General features: G+C 46.4%; 6 protein-coding genes across 6 annotated transcripts; 3 read left to right on the forward strand and 3 right to left on the reverse strand.

Annotated features, from left to right (window-relative positions):
• The first annotated feature begins 149 nt into the window (after positions 1–149).
• F4813DRAFT_342409 (Spc98 family-domain-containing protein) lies at positions 150–3,089 on the forward strand. The gene is made up of 2 exons (XM_049241411.1): positions 150–360; positions 429–3,089. Exons 1-2 carry the CDS (start codon positions 289–291, stop codon positions 3,018–3,020), a joined length of 2,664 nt encoding a protein of 887 aa, XP_049104906.1. The 5' UTR covers positions 150–288; the 3' UTR covers positions 3,021–3,089.
• A 608-nt stretch (positions 3,090–3,697) lies between these two features.
• Positions 3,698–5,716, forward strand: F4813DRAFT_342413 (DUF572-domain-containing protein). Its single transcript, XM_049241412.1, has 6 exons — positions 3,698–3,950; positions 4,039–4,141; positions 4,289–4,337; positions 4,396–4,453; positions 4,603–4,673; positions 4,739–5,716. Exons 1-6 carry the CDS (start codon positions 3,929–3,931, stop codon positions 5,312–5,314), a joined length of 879 nt encoding a protein of 292 aa, XP_049104907.1. The 5' UTR covers positions 3,698–3,928; the 3' UTR covers positions 5,315–5,716.
• A 7,022-nt stretch (positions 5,717–12,738) lies between these two features.
• Positions 12,739–14,462, reverse strand: F4813DRAFT_14904 (uncharacterized protein). The gene is made up of 2 exons (XM_049238933.1): positions 13,387–14,462; positions 12,739–13,296 (listed from the first exon to the last, which is right to left on the reverse strand). The coding sequence occupies exons 1-2, from the start codon at positions 14,304–14,306 to the stop codon at positions 12,858–12,860; spliced, it is 1,359 nt and encodes a 452-aa protein (XP_049104908.1). The 5' UTR covers positions 14,307–14,462; the 3' UTR covers positions 12,739–12,857.
• F4813DRAFT_14901 (uncharacterized protein) lies at positions 14,294–15,788 on the reverse strand. The gene has a single exon (XM_049238932.1). It carries the CDS (start codon positions 15,613–15,615, stop codon positions 14,620–14,622), a length of 996 nt encoding a protein of 331 aa, XP_049104909.1. The 5' UTR covers positions 15,616–15,788; the 3' UTR covers positions 14,294–14,619.
• Positions 15,789–16,267: 479 nt separating this feature from the next.
• Positions 16,268–17,891, forward strand: F4813DRAFT_342423 (P-loop containing nucleoside triphosphate hydrolase protein). Its single transcript, XM_049241413.1, has one exon. The coding sequence runs from the start codon at positions 16,679–16,681 to the stop codon at positions 17,525–17,527; it is 849 nt and encodes a 282-aa protein (XP_049104910.1). The 5' UTR covers positions 16,268–16,678; the 3' UTR covers positions 17,528–17,891.
• F4813DRAFT_342425 (Mis6-domain-containing protein) lies at positions 17,892–20,549 on the reverse strand. The gene is made up of 8 exons (XM_049241414.1): positions 20,339–20,549; positions 19,904–20,279; positions 19,781–19,852; positions 19,605–19,728; positions 19,381–19,551; positions 19,066–19,326; positions 18,892–19,009; positions 17,892–18,841 (listed from the first exon to the last, which is right to left on the reverse strand). The coding sequence occupies exons 1-8, from the start codon at positions 20,412–20,414 to the stop codon at positions 17,916–17,918; spliced, it is 2,124 nt and encodes a 707-aa protein (XP_049104911.1). The 5' UTR covers positions 20,415–20,549; the 3' UTR covers positions 17,892–17,915.
• Positions 20,550–21,784: the final 1,235 nt, after the last annotated feature.

Below are 21,784 nucleotides of genomic sequence, written 5' to 3' on the forward strand. Positions count from 1 at the left end.
TGTAAAACCTGTAAAACCTGTCATACCCCTGGTACAACCCCGGTAATTACACCCATGTAGAGATCGCGTCGACGCGTATCAATTTGATAAGCTTTTGTTAGATAAGCCTGTAAATAATGGGCCTTACATGCACATTAGGTAACGAAGGCCTTGGATGCATGTGTACGAAGTACATCCATATATAAGAGGACATACGATTGGGAAAATGTCGGATTAATAAATCAGCCTCATAATATTTCATTCTAGCCTTGCTGGAAATACTAACCCGGTTCGAATAAAACACTTATTATGGCACACGCCGCGACATTGGGTGCATTAACTGAGGAATTAGTTGAAGTCATCACTTCGACATCAAGTCAGGTGGGTAGGGGGTAGAAGGTTACAGTTTACTCTATTTCACACTCACTTACACTGACACATTTCGATAGTCAGATCCTGGACGTTTTAATCTTCTCAAAGAGTCCACATTGCGAAGACTTCGTCATCACAGTTTTCTACGCACGAACCAATTTGATGTTGAGGATAAACTCAACGGGCTCGAAGAGCATTTTCGTGTCATCAACAAGGATGGGTTGGCAGATGCGTTAAGAGAGCGTCTAGACGCTCTTCCACATGTTTCTAGCAACTTGACACCCGAAGTCCTACACTTCTTGTTGCTACTCGAGGACCAGCCTGTTCAGAAATCTAAGCTAGCTGACCTAGAGACGCTCAAAGAATTAGACGAAAATCCTGGCCCGCCTCTTAAATGGGAAGATATTGCTAAAGAAGAAGGCTGGGATCAAGATCGCGACCTCTGGAAAAACATCAAGTTTGGCGGGGATAGCTCGGAAGACGAATATCTTGAAAGTGTATCTGATCTGTCCTCTAGCGCCGAGCTCACCTCGGCATCAACCGTCGAGGCACAATATCAGAAATCTCCCTCTGATTTCCTTGTCGAACCTCAAGATGAGAAACGACTAGAACGAGTGCGAGCAACTCAGCATTGGAGGAATGCTATGCCATCGAAGGAACCAACAGGAAGATCCCATAAGATTACTTTATCCGAGTTTCACGTCGTGCGCGAGGTGCTTTTCATGCTAAATTGTCTTGAAAATACCCTATTCGACAGACAAGGAGTACCCTCATTACAATTCCAATTGAAGCATACCTCCTGGGAACTTTATAAAGCGCTGCTAGGCTCTTACGGCGAAGCTGGCCGACAATTGTCTATCCTTCGCGAGTTTATAAAGCAGCCCCAGAGTATCCCGCTATTACAAGTGTTCCGAGAGGCAGTTGAGGAACGACTTCGATCATTCGATCGCGAAATTTCGAACTTCCAAGCCCGATACGTAGATATTCAGAAAGATATCGTTATTAGTCTAGCCAGAGTTCTAGATGATATAAAACCTCATTTGCAACCACTCGTTAGCCTTTCGGAAATTGTCCAGCAGCTCCAACGATCAAGATACCCCCGCCCGTTTTATTACTTGGAACTTCTTTTCGAGGCTGCCGAACTTGCCCAATTAGAGGGACACGATGCGGTATATCAGTTTATTGCTACCCTATTTTTCGAGTGTTTCCAGGTTTACCTTCGATCTATTCGCCTTTGGATGGAGGCCGGAGAGCTGATAAGTGACGATAAAGCTTTCTTCATCTCTAGCTCGCCGAGCAAAGTTCCCATGAGCCAAGTATGGTCAAATCAATATACTTTGCGAAAAACAACCGACGGTACATTATATGTACCACGATTTCTACGGCCAGCGGCGTCGAGGATACTCACTACCGGCAAGAGCGTTGTTGTACTTAAGCTCCTCGGAAAATATCAATCAACCAATACTCACATGACGGACTCGCCTATAGATGTTAACAGAGACCTTATATCGACGTATGGCGTCTTCGTGCCATTTCCTGAAGTCTTTGGCGATGTTTTTGAGAAATGGATGGAGAGTAAACATCACGCCGCATCTACAACCCTTCGGCGGACCCTCTTCGAGTCTTGTAGTCTCTGGTCAGTTCTGGATGCGCTCCAGCAAGTATACCTTATGTCCAATGGGGCACAGTCCGACCTCTTCGCTTTCGCAATATTCAACAATATGGATCTCCTCAATTCAAACTGGCATGATCACTTCAACTTGACTGCTCTAGCGCATGAGACATTCGGCACTATTATCAACGCTCATCGACTAGTCGTTAGTGTGGCAACGGATAGCCTTACAGATGATGTAAAAGATATTCGACGATCAGTTCGCAAGGGTCTACCACTTGTCAGGATCCTCTATCGCTTGTCCTGGCCGATCCGGATTATCTTATCAGACGAAAGTCTTGCCCAATATGAGGCAGTCTTTACCTTCTTACTGCAGCTCCATCGAGCTACTTACGTCCTTCACAAATACCGCTTAGTCTCTGACAGCATTGCGGGTACACCAAATACGTCATCAGACCAAACAACCTATTATGGTCTCAGAGCGAAGCTCCTGTGGTTCTGCAACACGCTTCGATCATACCTAATTACGTTAGTGTTAGAACCACTCACGGCTGAACTTCACCAGAACCTTCGGCATACAGAAGACATAACTGCTATGACCGCATTGCACAGTGCGTATACAAAACAGATTATCAGCGAAGTGTGTTTGGGCAGCAAGCTTGATCCTATCCGAGAATGCATTCTAGACATGTTTGACCTTACTATCAGGCTTCAGGATGCACGGCAATTAGAATCCGAAAGGGAGCAGGAAGAGGAACAGGAGTTATCACGATTATCAGTCATGTCTTCACCTACGAAGCATAGTCGACGGTATATGGGGAGTGGCGAAGAGGAAGACGAAACATTTCTCTTGGATCAAGACAAGACCTCGATGATGCAAGATAAGGAAAAGACATTCGCTGAAGTCCTAGGTGACATACGAGCGGACATAGATCGCCACTTGAAATTTATTTGTAGCGGGTTGAGAGGCGTTGCAAGGGCCAGTGGCGACGCCGCTGCAGGAAAATGGGATACCCTAGCAGAAATGTTTGAAGCTGGGATTCGAGATCGAAGATGAATGTGCTACATAGTGACAATTACATGATCATCAATAACACACAAACGATTAACTAACTAATGAAGCAGTCTGATGTTTACGTACATATCCCCTTGTTGAAAGTGTAACCATCGCAACTGAGCGTAGTAATAAGCTTGCGTAGGGTCTATTAAGTTCCAGGCAGTATAATAGGATCTCAATAAGATATCGAACCTAGAGAACGACATTGGGGCCAAGTCTACGTTGCTGACGAATCCCATTTGGCAGTCCTGAAAAAGCATCATAATCCAGCCTTCCTAGCCACCGATGACAAGTCATTTCTTCAGATCTGTCCGAAAGTTCTGACCTAGGTAGAATGATGGGGTCATGTCTGGTTTGCCCCATACGACCGAAACCAGATTTAGTGCAGCGCAGGGGCCAGAGGCTAGATTTTATCTATACCCGAAGGAATTGTCCGACAACAAGGCTTGAATTATACATACATAGGTATGTAGATTGGTCCCAGTTTATTAAGTCTGGGCATGCATCATACCCGCACGGGGAAGTGGAGCAAATCTTATCAAAGTACATACCTTAGGTACGTACTGGAAGTGATATGTATACGTACCTCGGTAGGTATCTTCGTATCTTTCAGGGCTCAAACTAAAAGCCCCAATTTCAGCCGCAGTCTTTAATGGAGGTGAGCGCTACCTAGGCAAGTGAGGCTGAAATCCCACGTGACTAGCGCCACAACTCCACCTCATATAGTGGAAGTACCAATCAACTGCTACCTACACATCGCATTCTATTCTGGTACTACATGTATCTTATCGCCTTTTATTCACGTCTTCAACTCATCGCCATAAGACGCGTCTCATCGAAACTAAGTCGTTAGGAACGAATAGCCCTACAAAATCAACTTTTCCGTCCGTCTCGTAAAGTAAAGGACCATGTCTGAACGAAAAGTTCTCAGTATGTTCCCTAACGATAGCTCCATCTCACTTTCAACCCCTGGATAATAGATATCTCTTTGTTAGCTTTCAGTACTAACCGCGTGCAGCCAAATATTACCCCCCTGACTTCGATCCAAGTCAGATCAAGAGGGTTAAAGGGCCTAAAAATGCCGGCCCGAAGGTTCAGACTGTCCGCCTGGCGGCACCATTGGTATGTGAAGCCTTCGAGACTCGTATTTTTATGTTATCCTCAAATCCCGATATATTCCCATTATAGTGAAGCTAATAGGCTTGTAGTATGTGAAGTTCTTTGAATAGACATTGCTCTAGAATGAGCTAGATATTGACACTTGGTAGTTCTATGAAATGTACCACATGTGGAGAGTATATCTACAAAGGCAGAAAGGTACGAGCCCAACCCCAAAATATTCTCTAAACTACACCCGTGCTAATATTAAATTTAGTTCAACGCGCGGAAAGAGACGCCCCTTGATGAAAAATACTTAGGCATTCAGATTTTCAGGTACATATTAAGCATCTACCTTTATCATACTTTACTATCTTCGATGAAGCTAACATATTCGACAGTATGTTGCAATATTCTTCCCCTTTACCTACCCTATCCACCACTGGAGTGTCAGGTATCCTCACATAATATTAATATAAGACAGGATTCTACATCCGATGTACAAGGTGCAGCGGACAAATCACATTCAAAACAGATCCCAAGAACCAAGACTACGTATGTCCCAGCCCCCTATTAATGTAACACTATGAATTCCCTTCGTTTTTTAACCTCAATCACAGGCCTGCGAGAGTGGAGCAAAACGGAGTACAGAGCCATGGCGGGTAGGAGTCGACGAGACGGACGAAGAGCGGTTAGACAGGCTAGAGAAGGAGGAAGAGGAGCGCAATGCCATGGTAGAGCTCGAAGCCAAGACCGTAGACGCGAAGCGTGAGATGGCAGTCGCGGACGCTCTAGACGAGATACGTACGAGAAACGCCCGGCTAGAACGTGCAAACCAGGATGGCATAGAGGTGAGCGTTGCGCTACCTGTCGATAATGAAGCAGAGCGGCAAGAGAAAGAAGACGCAGAAGCGGCAAGGAGGGCTTTTGAGTTCGCGAGGCAAGTCGACCTCATGACGGAAGACGTTATAGACGAGGAAATGGATGACGTGGCGTTCGCCTCGACGGCGGCGCTCACGCCTGGAAGTGGCGGTAACGGTAGCAGTGCCCCTCGGGCACAACCGGCAACAGCATCATCGTCGGCAGCAAATGCGCCATCTAAGGACATGCCGCCCCCATCATTCAAGCGAGTAGTAAAGAAGAAAAAGGATCACGCGGCAGCGCTCGGTATAAAGAAGAAGGCCCCTCTCGTATAGATGAGTCGAGATTGCAATTAATTATGACGGCTCGGGTGGCATGTGATAGCATAGCATAACATAGCGACGGATATTCGGTCGGTTTACGAATGGCAATACGGAGCTTCAACTCTGTCCAATAATGAGGATAATCTTGAGCATAATAAACGTATCTCCATACTTGGCCGTCTGCCGGCAAGCCGCGGTGATCAGCCAACTCTTCTACAGAAATAATGGAGAGGTCTCCGTTTCTATTAAACCCCTGTCACGTTCAACCCGACTCGCATCTGCCAAAGACGAATTAAAAGTACCGTAATTCCGTGAGGGGTCCTCAATAGCGGCTATCGTTAGACAACGTGATGTGCTTCGACATATCTTACCGACATTCTATCCCGGGCTACCAGGGACGTGCAGAGATCGACATCGTATCCCACATCCCGCATGGATCTATCAGTCCCGCAATCTAAGGAAATCTTCGCCTGTAAATTCCAGTTATGATTGAGCAAGTTTATTTTAGAAGTCTACATTCGGAATAAAGATGTCAAATATATAGGTAGGTAGGTATATTTAGAAATTTGATATATAAGAGCATTCATCTCGCAACGAGATCGCGGTAAATTTCGCGGCACATGAAATTCCAACCAGGAAATTAGACGACACCGAGTATGATTGATTAATGAGATTGAAAATGAAAATGAAGTAAGGGCAACAAGGTATAAGCACAGTTGGCCCATAGAAGTGTCATAAGATTACTATAAGAGCGGTCAATTAGTCACAACATGACAGCACACGTCAAGCACAACGGGGAAGAAACAAGAGCCTTGAGATGGATGTTCGCGATCATCCCGGGTATCCGGGGATCATCAATCAATCAGATTCGTGTTCTCGTACGACTCGTCTATCACGGTCGCTCAGTGGCTCTCTCTCGTCTGTTGCCTAGAATAACCACTGCCACTGCCGCAACAACTCCCGACGACTTTGTTTGTTGCCCGATGCTTGCTCTCGTCCAAAAGAAAACTCGCACTGCGTTGCTTTGCTTGGCGTTGCTGGTAAACGTACACTCCCAAATCGCTTCCCCGCGTAAAATGTGTTGTAATGTCATGTAATGTAATAACTCCCCAGCCGTGTGGCCTGAACCCGCGCTCCCTCGCGGACGGTCGGCCGGCCCATCGTCGTTAATCCTTGACGCTGGTGGCTATGCAAGGATGCCCTTTCCTCCCATGTGCCTGCCTGCGTATTCGCTTCCCTGATAGAATCCGGAACGCCTCACAAGTTCGTTCATATCCGGCTGCTAAACTCGACTGAGCTGAGCCAATTCGTGTTTCTGGTTGATGTTGATATTGTTTTTTTGTCCCCGGCCGATGTCCCGTTACCTTGTGGACATATTATTCATGTGCGTTTGTTTGTCTGTTTGTTTGTTTGTATAAGATGGTGTTTTTGCTGGACTCTGCTTATTCGTACATCGCTTTTCAGTCGTGATACTCGACTTCGTCTGGACTCCTCGACGATGACGTCGCTGATGTGCCATTGGAAAGACCGGGTACGTGGGTACGCGACGACCGATTACTCCGTCGACTTGTGGACATGCTTGCTGCCTCCATTTGCCTCTTGGTGTGTTGGTGCATTGATCGAGCATAACTCGCAAGATCTACAGGTGGGGGGATGGAAGATGGCATGGCCATGCTGTAGGAACCTCGTGCGGACATGGTACAGGGTTGGCGATGTTGTTTAATAGAAGAATACAGCGTCAAGCCGGGTGGATGTGACGTTTTAGACGATCAAGTTATTTGTTTGGTAGTGGGTACGAGACCGGAGCCAGTTCGTAATTCAGTATATATCTTTAAGATGGATAGGCAGGTATCGTTAGACCGTGGTGACAAGTGAAAGAAAACGTGAGGTCTCGAGGTTTTATATGTAAGGATGAAGATGAGAAAAGAGGGGGGCGTGAAGAATTGAACTAGAGCGGGCCGTGACCTCAGAGGAACTAGGAACTACGGACTACGGACTACGGACTACCTACGCCTAGACTTCAAAGAAGAGGTGCTATGTTGGGGCTGGGAACTAATAGACTACCTGACTACCTAGTCCCCCCTCTGCCCTCTGACCTCTGGACTAGTCAGAAGATGGCTTGGGTTGTTTACTGCCACCACCTTACTGCATACATACAAACAGAACGCTAAGAGGTTCAGGTTGGGGGTTGATCGACATGTAGGGACGCCGTTTTAGTGCCGGGATGGGAAACCAAGCCTGCAGGCTATGTCGTAAGTGAGAGGAAACAAGCCAATAACCGAACCAGGGCCATTAGACTTTCGCCACGAACAAGGCTGATGATGCATTGTCCCCTCCAAAGTCTCCAGACATGTACTAGACTTGCAGACCCGCTACTACGTAGTTGATTGACCGTATGCCATGCCACCCCATAAACCACTAATAAGCATCACACCATCGAATTGGGAGGCGGGCACGGCGGAAAGGGGTATTGTGCATTGTAGGAAAAAATGGCATGTCATTCTGCATTCAGTCAGCCGCTAATAACGGGTGAAGACATGAAGAAAGCGGAGGACTTGGGGAAGAGTAACAAGTCTCTCTCCCATGTTAGCATGTTTCCCATGTCTCCCATGTCTCCCATGTCTCCCATGTCTCCCATGTCTCCCATGTCTCCCATGTCTCCCATGTCTCCCATATCTCCCATATCTCCCATATATTTCGTGTATTTCATGTATTTCATGTCTCTTCTCCCCCCACCCGCCGTGAGAAACAGACCTCCACCGCGGACCACACCTATTGACGATTGGGAAAGACCCTGGCGATCTTGTCTCGACCTTTGAGGTCACCTTGGAAGGTATCGCATATGTCATTCCATTGGCCACAAACTCACCTACCCATCTGCTGTATCGAGGGCGAAGTGGAGGCCGGACGGAAAGACCTGCACTAGCACAACATAATATGTGAGTATTACAATCATGATCCCGGCTGGCGGGTGTTTACAGCCTTTTCTTTGCAGCTTTAATAGAATTTTGGCTTCTTATCGGAATATCGTACGTGTCTCGTCTAGCTCGACAATTCATTGCATCAATCGATTGTACGAAGATGTTAATAACAAAATATCTTGTTAACTAAGCTTTCATAGAACTAGTTAATAAAAGATTAAAGTGACGTCATATGACTGCTGTAATAAGATTGCAATAAGATTTCGGCGAAAGTAATAAGCACGTGCGGGAAACCAGGATATGTACCGCTTTCGATTCGGTGACTGCATGTGTAACACAATTTCCAAGGCCATGTACCTATGTACCTACCTCATAAGAACGTCGAAATTAACATTGGAACTCGTATGTGTCCAAACGCAAATAGGAAAATCCTGCTAAATGAAAGCCTGCAGGCATACTTGTTTGCATTTCTAATTATTTAAAACCAGGGTTTGGAAAAGACTTGTGTGACTCTTATTGCCCCTAGGTTAAAGGGTTATCCAATAAGTATCAAAGTATCAATCACAGACATCATACGAAAAGCAAAGCAGGTACCTAAACTTATGTAGAATTCCAACCGGATTTAGACTTGGAACGAGGATTTACCGGCTCTAGTCGTTAGTTCGATACCAACTCTTAACGCCGCTAGTACGGATCGAAAGTACATACAAATACAAGAGGGAAATCCAGGGTATTTTCACCAAGATTCCTATTCTTAATGTTGCATTAGTTAAGCATACCTTCCGAACAACAATTGGTGATGCATGTCTTACGCATATCAACTAGTTAGTAGTAAAACGTGTCTAAGAGTTCAGGATTTCCGTTGTAGGGACGCGCAGGCGAGGTAATACGGTAATACGGTAATACACACGTGAAGGTAGTACGCGAGTTTAAAAGGAAAGGCCGCAATTGGGAAATCTGCACCTCAGCGTGCATTGCAATACTAGGGTTAGGTAGTTCCGAGCCAAGCAGGATGCACGTCAAGCCCGACGACAGACATTGCTTGCTTGCCTAGTTAGATACCTAAGCAGAAAAGCAAGGTCGATTAGCCTCGAGCAAAAAAAAAAAAAAAAAGAAAAAAAAGAAAAAGAAAACGAAAAAATAGGGGTCCAAGGGGGAAATCATTGATCTGCCTACTGGTTACCAATCCCGGTTAATATAAGGTTGTACATAGTCGAAAGGTCTCGATCCTCGAAAAGACCCATCTAGACACTGAGGATAAAATGATAGGTTAAGTTTTTTTTCTCGATGTTAATGTATGTACCTAATGTTCTATGTAATTGGGCAAATACAGTGGTGACATCGGCCAGGTGATAATCTTGTAATCTTGTAATACGAAAAACTGTGTTACGTAGCCAGCACAAGTACCTAAGGTATTGTACCTACATAGGTGGTTAGGTACCCCGGGTAGTGCATACATGAATACATATGTAAGTAATAATAGATAGAACTGGTCCGTGCCCGAAGTCCCGTGAACGGCAAAGCCTTATGATGTCAGCTACAAACTCAACCGAACGATGTCGTCGCTAATTTCTACCAACAACGGGCTCATCTTTTTTAGTTGTTACACTTCGAACACGAACATAATTATTTATTTCTCCATACACCTAGCAAAATGTGCTGGACGAGGCTCTGCCTACCACGCATCAGATCTCCACATACTCCCCTTTAGATTGACGACGGGAGGAACCAGACTGCTAGAAAGGCTGCATCCGTCGATATGTAGTAGCGGGGGTTTGCAGTCTCGATTCGGCCTTCTCGCCACTAAGCTCACTAAGTAAACCCTTCCCGAACCTTCGCGGTGAAAGCTGACCTCACTCATCCCCAGCGATCCCACGTGGTGACGAAACCCGAGGCGAATCATAATCCTTAGGTATTCTGGAGTCAACTCTTCATGTATATGTATATACTCTTACCACCATCGATTTCCATACTAGGTGATGCAAACAGCCAGCTTCCCGCCTGCGTTTATCCCAGAACGGCATGGGCATATAAATCTGACATCAGACGTGGTACTCGCTCTCGTATCTGTACCACTGCGTTGGTCGTTTGAAAGCGTTGAGTTTGAGATCGAAGTATCGAGTGGCCCATCGATATACACGCTCTCTTTTCCTGATTTGCCAATTTGCTGCTGCTTTAATAAACTGAGAATCTGCCAGTCACATAAAGAAGATGTGAACTATCGGTGATCACGATAATTTCTTAGACACCGTGGCCAAATTCGGAAACTCTACGTCACCGGCTAAGCTAACAAACCCTCGTCTGGGAATGACCTCATACTACCCCTATCTGGATTAATATATTCGGGAATCATAATCCGTGCGATCACGGCTGACTATCTAGGTTAGGCGTTTAATATTGCCAATAATAATAATACATAACTAACTCATGTATCTACGTGCTATGAAAAGGTGTCGAGTATCCCAGAGTGGCGTACATGTTATCATCAACACTTGGCTCTCAAGTCTAATATGACGTTCTTCAACCCTACTGTGCATTAGAGGCAACCTGGCTACTATGATTTCATTTTCCTTGGCTATCTCACTATCAAAATCCCAAAGTGTCAAAAATCATCATACAGTGCCAACCGTCCCGAGGTGGACTGTCGAAGTCATTCATAACTTCGTGACTCCCAAGGCATTTACGCCACAAATATATGATCACTTTCAGCCAAGACGACATTCTCAAATATACAATGTTTCACGTTGCCACTAGATAGTTGGAAGCCCCGTTGTATTTACTTGGGTACTGTATTACCGAGTCGGATCTGCGTCTTATGATGATTATTAGTGTGCAAGCTATACTTAAATTCATTTACAAAATCAATCGGCAAATATTGATGGAATATAATAAATACCAGGTTAAGTCCTTCCTGTAAGCCAGGTATTGCTAGATTGGTACGAATAGCAATTCGCATTAATACATTAAGTGCTTGATCTTCAACGTTCGTTTGCGCGGGGAGAGAAAATCAAGGCTGGTATTAACAGATCAGTCAATTATACTAGTTACTTAGATTAAGTACATTCCTTTGCCATATTAACGCGTAATCTCGTTTGATTTAAGCAGGCAATGTGGTAGGTTGACAGCAATTCCTATAAAAAAATTCAGACTGGCCATTAAAATAATTCTAAGCAAAGCGAGCCAGATGACATTTGCTAGCTAATTGGCGATAAGCCGCGATCCTCGGCGTCGGATTATACGTACTCGTCCCGGACTCTCGGTCGTGAAGTGGGGTCGGCCGGTACCGCCTTTTGCTTTTTATATGTAGATCCGGAACAACTAGCCGTATTACACCGGGATCTTCCTGTTGCAGATCATCTCATCTCTTTAGCTTACTCTTGTCAGATTTTGTACTTCACCACAATATAAGTGCTGTTGTTGATAGAAGCATACCATACTACTTTTAGCATAGTTAACTAATGTTTTATTTTAAAGTCAAGTGAATTTTATAGCTCAAGCCTTGTATCTCAAGTCTTGTATCAGCTAAGCCAAACCGTGTTCTATATCCCCTAAGCCGAAAAGCTAGGGAATGTTAAACTAGATTTGTAATGAGTTGGTTGGAATAACTATGGCAAGAATGTAATCTATAAGAGGTCAAGGTTTGGTATCATGAAGTGAGCCTAAAAGGCATGGAAACAATTGGATATTTATTTAAATGTCAGGGCATTAATCGTATACCTATTAACAATCCATCCATTATCAAATAATGCCAAAACTAACAGTGCATCTTTGGTCAAATAACCTTATACATACTTTACTCATCTTTTCTAATATGAATTCTAGCTCTTCTATTGCTTATTTCTTTCATCTCTTACTCCTCCTTCTTATAAGGCAGGAATATTTACTCGCATTTAATTCAATATGACATCCTAAGGTAACAAGAACCCCCAAGCACAGGGTCTGTGTCTGCCATTCTAGCGAGATCTGCACTGGTTTCTGGATTTCTTCCGGTAGACTGTGCCGAGCGCGTCCCGCTGCACGAGTACATGCATCTGGGGTGGGTTCGCAACATACCCGGCAGGCCAGATTATATCAGCTACTACGGTACCACCGACTACGCCAACAAGGCTGACCATTGATCCATCAAAGTCAACCTAGACAACTAGTACGTCGTCCCCTCCCTTTCGTCTGTGTGATGCGGATGGTCATTGACGTTTTGTATGTGCGTGACAGCGCCTGGCTTATTTTGTATGCCTATTTCAACAACAACAATGATGCGGGAGCGATGTCTATCTACCGTGAAAATATATGAAACTTTGTTCTTGTCGTATGCCCGTCAATATAATCTTATAGGGTCACTGAGGCATTCAGGGGTTCAGGGGTATCAACCGGGGCGGGCACAGGCCACCAGGATCTAATGGCTTCTTTATCCAGTATGTACGGCCATAGACGAACATCCCCAAGTGACGGCCCCGGGCTTACTAGGCGAAGTCACCTGCAGTGGCTTTACTCCGGGTACTAGTGCCTTGCGTACCCGGTCCCTCGTGACCTGTCGCTTGAAGGGTCCCTGTGTAAGTACATGAGCAGTGTGCACGTAAGCTAGATTAGAGTCAAAATAATGAGAAAGCAAAAGCTCCTTGATTAAAATGAGTGCCTTAACTCCTTTCTAGAATTTCTTCCAATTCGTCGAGCTTGTCCTGGTCCGTTTCCGGGAGATAGTAATCGTAGCCAGAGAAGGGCTGGCGGTAGTCGACGTTGGCCGTTTTCGTAAACCCTTCGTCGATAAAGGGACAGTCGCGGATGCATTGCCACGTCAGGTCGGGGTTTGGGGGCCGGGCCAGTCGCGAAGTCCCGTTCCGTATGATGCGGAACCCCTCCAGGTCTACTTGTGTGAGATGCGGGAATCGCTCCTCGGTCAGTACCGCAAGTAAGCGGTGGAGGAAGGCTGAGGTCAGGTCAAAACAAAAGGGGCGGTAGATTTGGCGGATTGTGATCCGAGATGTCCCACACGAGCCAAGCAGATCTTCGTCTTCGCAGTGGAGGGTAGGATGTTCTCCTAGTCTGATGGATATGGTCCTCAGCGTGTCTTTTACGCTATGAATACGTCAGCAATCATGCTGGGAGTTTTTACAACACTCTCGCTCTTCCTACGAACGAGCGATGTTATTTCGATTATCTGCTTACCTTCGAATAAATTTGGCCGTCTCGTGAAACATAGTTATGTTGTTGCGCTGGTCGAGGGTATCTGTGAAAGGGCCGAGTCTAATCTGAAGGTGCTTCATCGAACCCAAGCGGCGTTGACGCAGGAAGCGCAAGGGAAACCACATGGGTCCGGGGAAGATAGCTGCGTCTCCTTGCTCTTGGCGCGCCCACAGCTTGTCGTCAATGCCCTCGTCGCTATACGGGTCAACTTGGTGGTGAGAGTATTTCGTGGCGAAGTCCTGGGGTATCGGCTCGCCGTTGGGCAGAGCACCTTCGTCTTGCAAGTGATCAAGCTCGAGACAGCCGAGTTTACTCGTATCGAGCGAGGCCAATATGGCTTTGACCAGTCCACGGTGCATCCAACCAACAAGGCGGAGATGAGTGACGGCGGAAAAAAGCCCGATGGGGTTTTGGCGGATATACGGTTGGTCGCTGATGTTATGTAATGACGCAAGGTCCAGCCGGGCGACGTTCTTCAAGCGACTAAAAACATCCCAGGTCTGCAAGTCCATGTCCGTTAAGCCATCGTCGTCAAAGTCTATCCACACGAGAGTCCAAGTAAAGGCTTTGACGTGCATGGCGAGTTCGGGACGGTCCGTTATGAGGCGAAGGAAAGCACGTTGGCGTGGGACCAGGCCGCGAGGGCGGTACTCGTCCGAGTAGTCGGCCATGGCGATTCCACGAAGAAGAGGAAAATACGGTGTCTCGTATTCAGGAAGCCGGCCGTTGTTGTGACTGCTGAGGTCGACATCCTTGAGCAAAAAGGGGAGGGAGAGGGTGCGCCATGAGCGAGACACGAGCCCGACTCGAGCGAGAGTCCTAGTCTCACCCACCAAATTATCAAAGATCAGCTGCAAAATTTCGACCGGAAAGCTGTCATCTACGTTGGAGGGATGAAGCATGGCTGGAGTGGCTGGCCGGTGGGGAGGCACGTTGTCAAGTTGACCTGGAAGTAATGAAGCTGACCTCGGGCACAAGGCAATAAGTATGTACACGTAACTGGGGTATGATATACCGAGCAGGGGTAAACGCAAGGGATGCCGAACTCGAAAGGTTACCTAGGTAAACAGTGTATTCTCGTTTACATGAAGCTGCCCTGAAATCATCAAATCGCTTGATCTGGCTTGTCTTAAATAAAATATGTAAAACTATTATGGGAATATTGTATTATGGAAGAGCCGTTTGTAACTATATTGCCGAGCCAAGATAGTAACACTACTCATAAAAGACCAAGCACCGCACCTCTATGCTCTGCCGCGGGGGCGCATCCTTAGGCGTCTGAGGATCGATAAAAGCCGTATGCGGCGTCCTCACCGCAATTCCTGCCTTCCCTTGGGGTTGGCCCTCGCCGAACGAGTCATAACACTTTAATAGAATAACCTCATCCGGCGTCATGTCCTTCTGATAGTAGTACTTATGCGCATCGCTCGGCGCAACTGACATCGTCTCACCCCTGACCTCGTACCCTTCCGCCGAGTATCTGGTCGAGTCGTCGGGACGCACTTCCTTGCCCCTATCGTCTTTATCCCTCGCGAAGTCCACACGTTTAGGATAGAGCAGATCCACCGGGATGAAGTCCTCTGGTTTCGTCGAGCGCCAGTCGATGACGGCCAAGGGGTGATCGCTTGCTGGGTTTTCGATGGGCCGCCACACGTTGATGATTTGGAAGCGGCCCTTCAATAGCCCCTCGGCCTCATCCGCTGGGAGATGACGGCGCACACGGGCTTCGGCCGCGGCGGGCGTCTGGTCGACGTGGACCTGCTGTATTGGAACCCGAGCAGCCTCCGGTGTACGTCTCCGGATGGTATGGTCAAATATGACCACCTTCTTGATACCAGGAATTCGCTTCCTTAGGAGATCCTCGATTTCCTGATAGTATGGGCCACGCACAGCAGCATCATCTGTAAATGACTTCTCATTTGACGGTTCATTATAAACCGCAAAGCCGGAGTTGTCTGTGGTAAACTCGCTTTCCTGCCCTCGGATGTTGTTCACTGGGCGGGTATGATCACATAGCTTAAATGAATTAGCTTCGACATCGACTTTTGTCCATGGCCTTGCCCCCTGCGGGATTGCTGATGCATCGATATGTTTGAAAACAGCAGTCGTCATGTTGACTGCCTGTGAGAATTTAGGGGTTATTAGAACTTTCGAATTATGGTGCAATACTTGTGTGAAGGTTCGTCGCGCGATAGTTGATAGCAAGGTCATGGACTAAACAGTTCACAAGTTCTAAGAGTCTATATCAAAACAAAAATTAAATATTGCTCCTGGCATTCTATCCAAATATACGTTCGCGATGGGGGCTTCATAGAGTTTATGACCTTGCCAAATTAATAATGTACGGGTTAATTACTTATTTACGAGTTAACTGTCGCGATCCCGATGGCAATCGTTATTAGTAAACGCTGATCATCATTGGAACGTGTTGGAAGTTTAATAGGGTAAGCTTGCCTACTTCTGGATGCCGAGACGCTCCGGGGCGGCGGAGATTCCTACGCGGGGGAACAAAGACCCAGAGCCTTTTTACTAGGTTAATACTTAGCCGGTATTAAGTGTTGTGCGAGTAAAGTTGCCTTATATAACCTCGGAGATAGACTGTGGTTATGCCATTGATATAAATGAGAATCTTATAACAGGTACTCACTGCTTACCAGAGACATCTCTATTATAGTTTACTCCAGGTTATAACATTAACGCCAAATAAGAGTAAAGAGGACCTAATAGTCCTAAATTGATACAGACCTGCTTAGATATTATATTTCAAGTGAATCTTTAATAGTAACGAGCGCTAGCTACGAGTTTATGCCACAAGGAATAAAAGTTGGCTTCTCAATACTTTCACATTTTATAAATAGCCCGGGTCAACAAAATAATCCTTTAAGTATTCTTAACTCTTATTAAGAACAAGTAGCATCAGAATATAACTACCGATCTTATTAATTCGTGTGCTCGCATATAGTACGCGCCCTATTGCCAACTACCACTTATATTTAGTCCTAATTCTTAGACTACGTGCTTCCTACGTACTCCGACGGAAAACACCGTGTTGAATTATAGCTGAATACACTGTATCTAGATCTTATTGCAACATCGTCAATCGACTCCACAATTAAAGCACCTGAAAAGAATAGTCATAAGCCCGTTAGGATTCTCCTCGGCTACTCCCATTATCCTCACATAACGGTCAACTTTATCTCTTGCCATAAACATCTTTACACAGGTAGAATAAGTAGCCCAAAGAAGAAACTACTTGTCAGCTCATCCCATCAACATGGCGCCCGCTCAGCCACCGGACATCACCGTCAATGATCTGACATACACCTTCCCCGACTACAGGACAGGCATCCAGGGTATATCGCTGAACGTCCCGCCGCGCAGCCGCACCCTTCTCATCGGCGCCAACGGCGCGGGTAAAACGACGCTGCTGCGCTTACTAGCGGGCAAGCGTCTGGCCCCCAGCGGCACCATCAGCGTATCAGGAGTCGACCCCTTCAAAGAGGGGCTAGAAGGAGTCACGTACCTCGGGCTAGAATGGGTGCTCAACCCCATCGTGCGCACCGACATCGGGGTCGCCGAGCTCCTGCGCTCCGTCGGCGGCGACGCGTACCCCGCGCGGCGGGACGAGCTGATCGGCGTGCTGGACATCGACATCGCGTGGCGGATGCACGCGGTCAGCGACGGCGAGCGGCGCCGCGTGCAGCTGGCCATGGGCCTCGTGCGTCCGTGGACCGTGCTGCTGCTCGACGAGATCACCGTGGACTTGGACGTGCTGAGCCGCGCCGAGTTCCTCGGCTGGCTGAAGCACGAGACAGAGATCCGCGAGTGCACCATCGTCTACGCCACCCACATCCTCGATAATCTCGCCGGCTGGCCCACGCACCTCGTCCACATGCACCTGGGTACCGTGCGCGAGTGGGGGCCTACCGAGCAGTTCCTGGGCCAGGCCACGAGCACGAGCACGGGCAACAGTCGTCTTGGAGAATTGGTGCTGGGGTGGTTGAAGTCGGACTTGAAGGAGCGGGGGCCGAGGAATCAGAAGAAGATGGGGACGGAGGGGTTGACGTATTCGCAGGGGGGTCTTGGTGGGTATGGGCTTGAGAGTAGCGAGAAGAGGAAGTAGGTCGCTTAGGCGAAAGATTTCGGGTGGGAGATGAGTCTATGTTATGGCCTGGCTTGATGGTCTGTTGCGGGGTGAGTGGCTAGGGGTGGATGCACTTAACTTGCATGGCACGGCGTATTTTCAACATGGCGATGGTAAATATACTCCACGGGTATTTTTGCTGAGACCGGGGCGTTTAGGGATGGATTGGGATGAAGTCAATGAACTAGCATAAATAATGAAGACTACCGTAGCTGTTGCGGGACGGTGGGTTATTTGAGATACCCTTTCAACAGGATAGACCTAGAGTAATACTAGGGGGTGTTGATTAAAATAGATGAGGAATATCACTTGCATGATCACGGTCGATTTGAATAAATAATCTGACCAAGTCTTGTTGTATTACTTACTATGCCGCGTCTGCCATCGCCATTAATGACCTCCTCTTCATCACGTTTGTCATAGTGTTGTACATCAACTCTCCAACACCAGCCATGCCTTTCTGCTCCAAACAATTTAGCACGCCAAGGCGGTAGTCATCCCAACCAACTCTCAAACCACCACTGTGAGCCAGAGAACTGAGACTGGCACGAGTTATCGGCCCGGCGTGCCTAGTGCTTAGCTCGCCTTGTACTAACGCCTCGTCTTCCAACTCCCGAAAGTGCGAGATTGCTGAGAGGCTTAGGGCTGGCGAATAGGAAAGAGAAAAGAGTGTCGAAAGGGGTGCGCTCGTCTTAAGGCGACTAGCATATGCTGCGAGGTCTTCGAAGAGTGGCCGAGGCACTAAACAACCATGAGAATTTACATCGTTGCTATTGAAGGCACGCGATCGCCAGATACAATTGCAAATGTCCATCAAAAAGCCGTTGAACTCGTTGATGTACTCTGGAGTATATTGGGAGCGGGACGTCGACATAGCCTTCTGAAACCCTGCCTTGTATTTCGACAATATGGAACAGAGTCTGGAGAGAGTATTCGGACAGAAGCTAAAGTGTAGGATGTATACCAACGGAGACGGTGGTATCATAATCCAAGTGTGATGGTGCAGTTTTGGATCCGAAGACAGAATTGCAGTTTGCTCGTAGAAATCCAAGACCTTTGAGTAGGTAGAATTGGTGGGTGAGGTCTGGATAAGAGTGAGACAGAGATTGTTGACATGACCCACCAGGTCAGCGATGATAGTCGATGCATTTGGCGACTTTTGCTCGAGTGATGCTAGGGAGATTGCCCAACGCTGAAGCAGCATCGTATAAAACTCGAGTAATTGTAATTGGGAAACTGTGGTATCGTCGAGTACCTTAGCTTCAAGCGTCTGGAAAATACCAGCGGAGAGTTCTGGGTTCTATTAGTCTTAGAATAGCCGCGATTTAGATTTTGCTTCTAACCTCGATAATTAAGCAATGGCAAGTGTGACAATATAGTGAATATCAAGCCTTTTCCATCATGGCCATTCCATATCTTAAGATACTCGATGAAGAAAGCCAAGAATATAGGGGGGAAAGTCTGGGTAAAGATTAGTCAAAATGCTAATTTGGCTCGCAAGTTCTTTTCTCACACACCTTAGTACTTGACACGTAGTTATTCAGTATTTCCAAGCCATCACTGGAATCTGTGTTGGATTCCCCACTTATGAGATCTTGTCCGTATGAAGCCAACCAACTACTCACCCTCTGATGAGCTTCAGCGTCAGGCTTCAAAACAAGCAACTTTTGTAGTAATGGATCTCCTAGGATCGCTATTAGCTGATTTGGCAATTCAATCTTTTCTAGATTTTTCACGAAGCTATCTACGTTCTCAATCTCCTCTAGGGTGATAGAGTTCTAGCAAATTGTCAGTTTGTAACTGTCCCTTCAAAGAGGCGAAGTAAAACAGACCTCTGTCGCGTTTGACGTGTGCACCTCCGGGAATGGACCGGAGCTCTTGCCATTTATTCTACTTCTGGCAACTCTAAAGGCATTCGGCGGGCGTTCTGCTCTATTCGTACTTCGTTCTACATGGGCTTGTTGAATTTCATCGAGCCTCTCACGCCATTGCGGGTCTGGATGCTGCGAAAACAATAAGCTATTTTGCGTCAAAAACAAGACTGTATAAGACATACCTTAAAAGCCGACGCTTTAGCACGAGTGGCTTCCCCTACAATGATCTCGGGGTAGTAGTCTTTATACACTCGGAGCAAGCCGGTCACTGCAGGATCATTCCCCGTTTGCCTAGACAAGGATAAACTTGAGAGATATAAGCGATCTAGTGACCCAAATGCTTTTAGAGGCAACTCACAGGCTCTGGATTCGATAGGGTCGCACATGCCGACGCCGAGTGATGAGAGCTAGTAGATGGCATAGCTGCTTCCTGTGACAGTTAACAAGGCATGTTTGAGTAGCAATATATCGATATACTGACCTAATTGCGGCAGTTTCTAGTAAATTGAATAGAACCGAGTAGGCGCGCGATAAGATGGCCTGGTTTTCTATAATGTGATGAACCATAACAAGCCATCTCAGGAGCGCTCCTTGGATGTTAAGAGATGGTTTCAGCTTTCCATGCCCGAGACAGCCAATGATCCTAACTACAAGCTCGATGTTCACAGTAGCTACCGGATATAAATTCCGTATGAGATTTCCGAGGCTTGCCTGATCAAGAAAACTTGGAGTAGTAACCAGATCTATGAGTTGGCCTAGATCGTCCGGGAGGAGACCTTGCTCATAAGACAACGAAGCCAACTTCTCTACGGATAGCTTTACATTGCTTCCACGTTGCTTTGCCGTCAGTTTAGATGCTTTTGGGGTTGGTAAGTATTATTTTTAACAGTGATAATTGCTTAAGGGGCGTACTAACCCTCAACCACATCTGTCAGGACTTCGCGTATGTCTTCCGCGCCATGAATCGTATCGTCTTCTTGATATCCCGACATAATTACTAATTATCCCCTGAGATTTAGCTAGCATAGATATTCGTTAGCCTTGCATAGCATCATAATGGCGGATCCTACGCGTTGTTGGTACATGTAGGCTTAGACGCGCCTGAAAGGGGAATGATTGGATAAAAAGTACTTATGTATAATGTGGTATAATGTGGGGTCTTTATTATGTAATCTGGGGCATAAAGTTGGAAGTCTTGCGAACAGACATTTGGAACGCCTAAAAAGGGCGCTAATGTCGCCAAGACTAGTGTGCGTAACCCCCATTACGAGCTTGTCTGACTTAAGGAAATGGCTAACTTTGGAATGCGTTATCGCGTCTCCAACAACAGTTCTTAACCTAGTCGCTTTGGTTGTTATATGTAGGGTTTTAGGCAATTTTTTCTAGAATGGGATCCCGAAGCGCCGTGATTGGATAAACTATCTTACGACGTCGAGGCTCTTACATGCAATCTGCAGTCGTGCCGTCGGCTACTCTCTCGGAAATCCTTCTAGAGAACCAATAACTTACACATAAGCCAAAGCCTCACATATTACGCCTTTAGCGGTTTATCCTTTCAAAGGAACCTTTCAAAATCCTGGTCTTTCTAGCGCTAAAACCCCAAACTTTTTGCTTGGATCTATGTGCGTAGGACCAACGTCATCTAGATAAGTCTATTATGCGTGGTTATCACCCAAGAATAGCCAACAAGAAGTCGCATCGACCAATTTCGTAAAGCTAGCAAATGGTATTCCTACGTCTTCTTATCCCTTCCATTCACCTTACTTGATCCTTCGGCCGAGATAAGTAAACCACTTTATGTGTGGATGCGGTTCAGCAAACAGGTAGCAACCTGTCCGACCTACTAATGTATTCCATATTGTTTGGTAGGTACACGAAATATAGAAGTCTGTTAGGCTAGTGGGTCCAATGCATAGCGAATAGGGATTATTACCGATTTGTTAACAGGCAGATAAGTACGAACTGCAGCAACTTGCTTTTTCGAAGGAGCCTCAATCGGCTCCGCCCCGGCCATTTCTATAAGGGGGAACGACAATCTCAAGTACCTAAATAAGTGCTTGCGTAACGTGAGCAATTATACGATTAAAGCAAGCAATGTAAGTGCCTTTCTAGTCAGCGTTTCAATAACGTAAAGGTCGTAATAGGCTATCTGTACTACGCGGATTTTGTTGCGTGGGTATCGTTTGCCGAGCGGTGTTAAGCTGTGAGAAGCCGTATGTCCAACGCGTAGCTATTTATCTGCAGACAACGCACTGTACAACCCAGTTAAAAAGTCGGTTGTTTCTGAGTAAATATAACAAATACTTCCTAGTTCGAATTATTCTATTATAGTTAAATAATATTATTAAACATTTGAAGGGTA

The sequence above is a fragment of the Daldinia decipiens genome, assembly GCF_022478715.1.
Source record: "Daldinia decipiens strain CBS 113046 unplaced genomic scaffold F4813scaffold_1, whole genome shotgun sequence".
NCBI lineage: Eukaryota > Fungi > Ascomycota > Sordariomycetes > Xylariales > Hypoxylaceae > Daldinia > Daldinia decipiens.

What these genes read in the sequence shown, in the direction of transcription:
- F4813DRAFT_342409 (XM_049241411.1), top strand. Translation starts at nt 289, where the DNA reads ATGGCACACGCCGCGACATTGGGTGCATTAACTGAGGAATTAGTTGAA. An exon ending in TCACTTCGACATCAAGTCAG is followed by an intron (nt 361 to 428) that starts GTGGGTAGGGGG and finishes ACATTTCGATAG; the next exon opens with TCAGATCCTGGACGTTTTAA.
- F4813DRAFT_342413 (XM_049241412.1), top strand. Translation starts at nt 3,929, where the DNA reads ATGTCTGAACGAAAAGTTCTCA. An exon ending in GTCTGAACGAAAAGTTCTCA is followed by an intron (nt 3,951 to 4,038) that starts GTATGTTCCCTA and finishes AACCGCGTGCAG; the next exon opens with CCAAATATTACCCCCCTGAC. An exon ending in ATATCTACAAAGGCAGAAAG is followed by an intron (nt 4,338 to 4,395) that starts GTACGAGCCCAA and finishes TATTAAATTTAG; the next exon opens with TTCAACGCGCGGAAAGAGAC.
- F4813DRAFT_14904 (XM_049238933.1), bottom strand. Translation starts at nt 14,306, where the DNA reads ATGCTTCATCCCTCCAACGTAGATGACAGCTTTCCGGTCGAAATTTTG. An exon ending in ACGGCCAAATTTATTCGAAG is followed by an intron (nt 13,297 to 13,386) that starts GTAAGCAGATAA and finishes ACGTATTCATAG; the next exon opens with CGTAAAAGACACGCTGAGGA.
- F4813DRAFT_14901 (XM_049238932.1), bottom strand. Translation starts at nt 15,615, where the DNA reads ATGACCTTGCTATCAACTATCGCGCGACGAACCTTCACACAAGTATTG.
- F4813DRAFT_342423 (XM_049241413.1), top strand. Translation starts at nt 16,679, where the DNA reads ATGGCGCCCGCTCAGCCACCGGACATCACCGTCAATGATCTGACATAC.
- F4813DRAFT_342425 (XM_049241414.1), bottom strand. Translation starts at nt 20,414, where the DNA reads ATGTCGGGATATCAAGAAGACGATACGATTCATGGCGCGGAAGACATA. An exon ending in CCTGACAGATGTGGTTGAGG is followed by an intron (nt 20,280 to 20,338) that starts GTTAGTACGCCC and finishes CAACCCCAAAAG; the next exon opens with CATCTAAACTGACGGCAAAG. An exon ending in CTAGAAACTGCCGCAATTAG is followed by an intron (nt 19,853 to 19,903) that starts GTCAGTATATCG and finishes TAACTGTCACAG; the next exon opens with GAAGCAGCTATGCCATCTAC.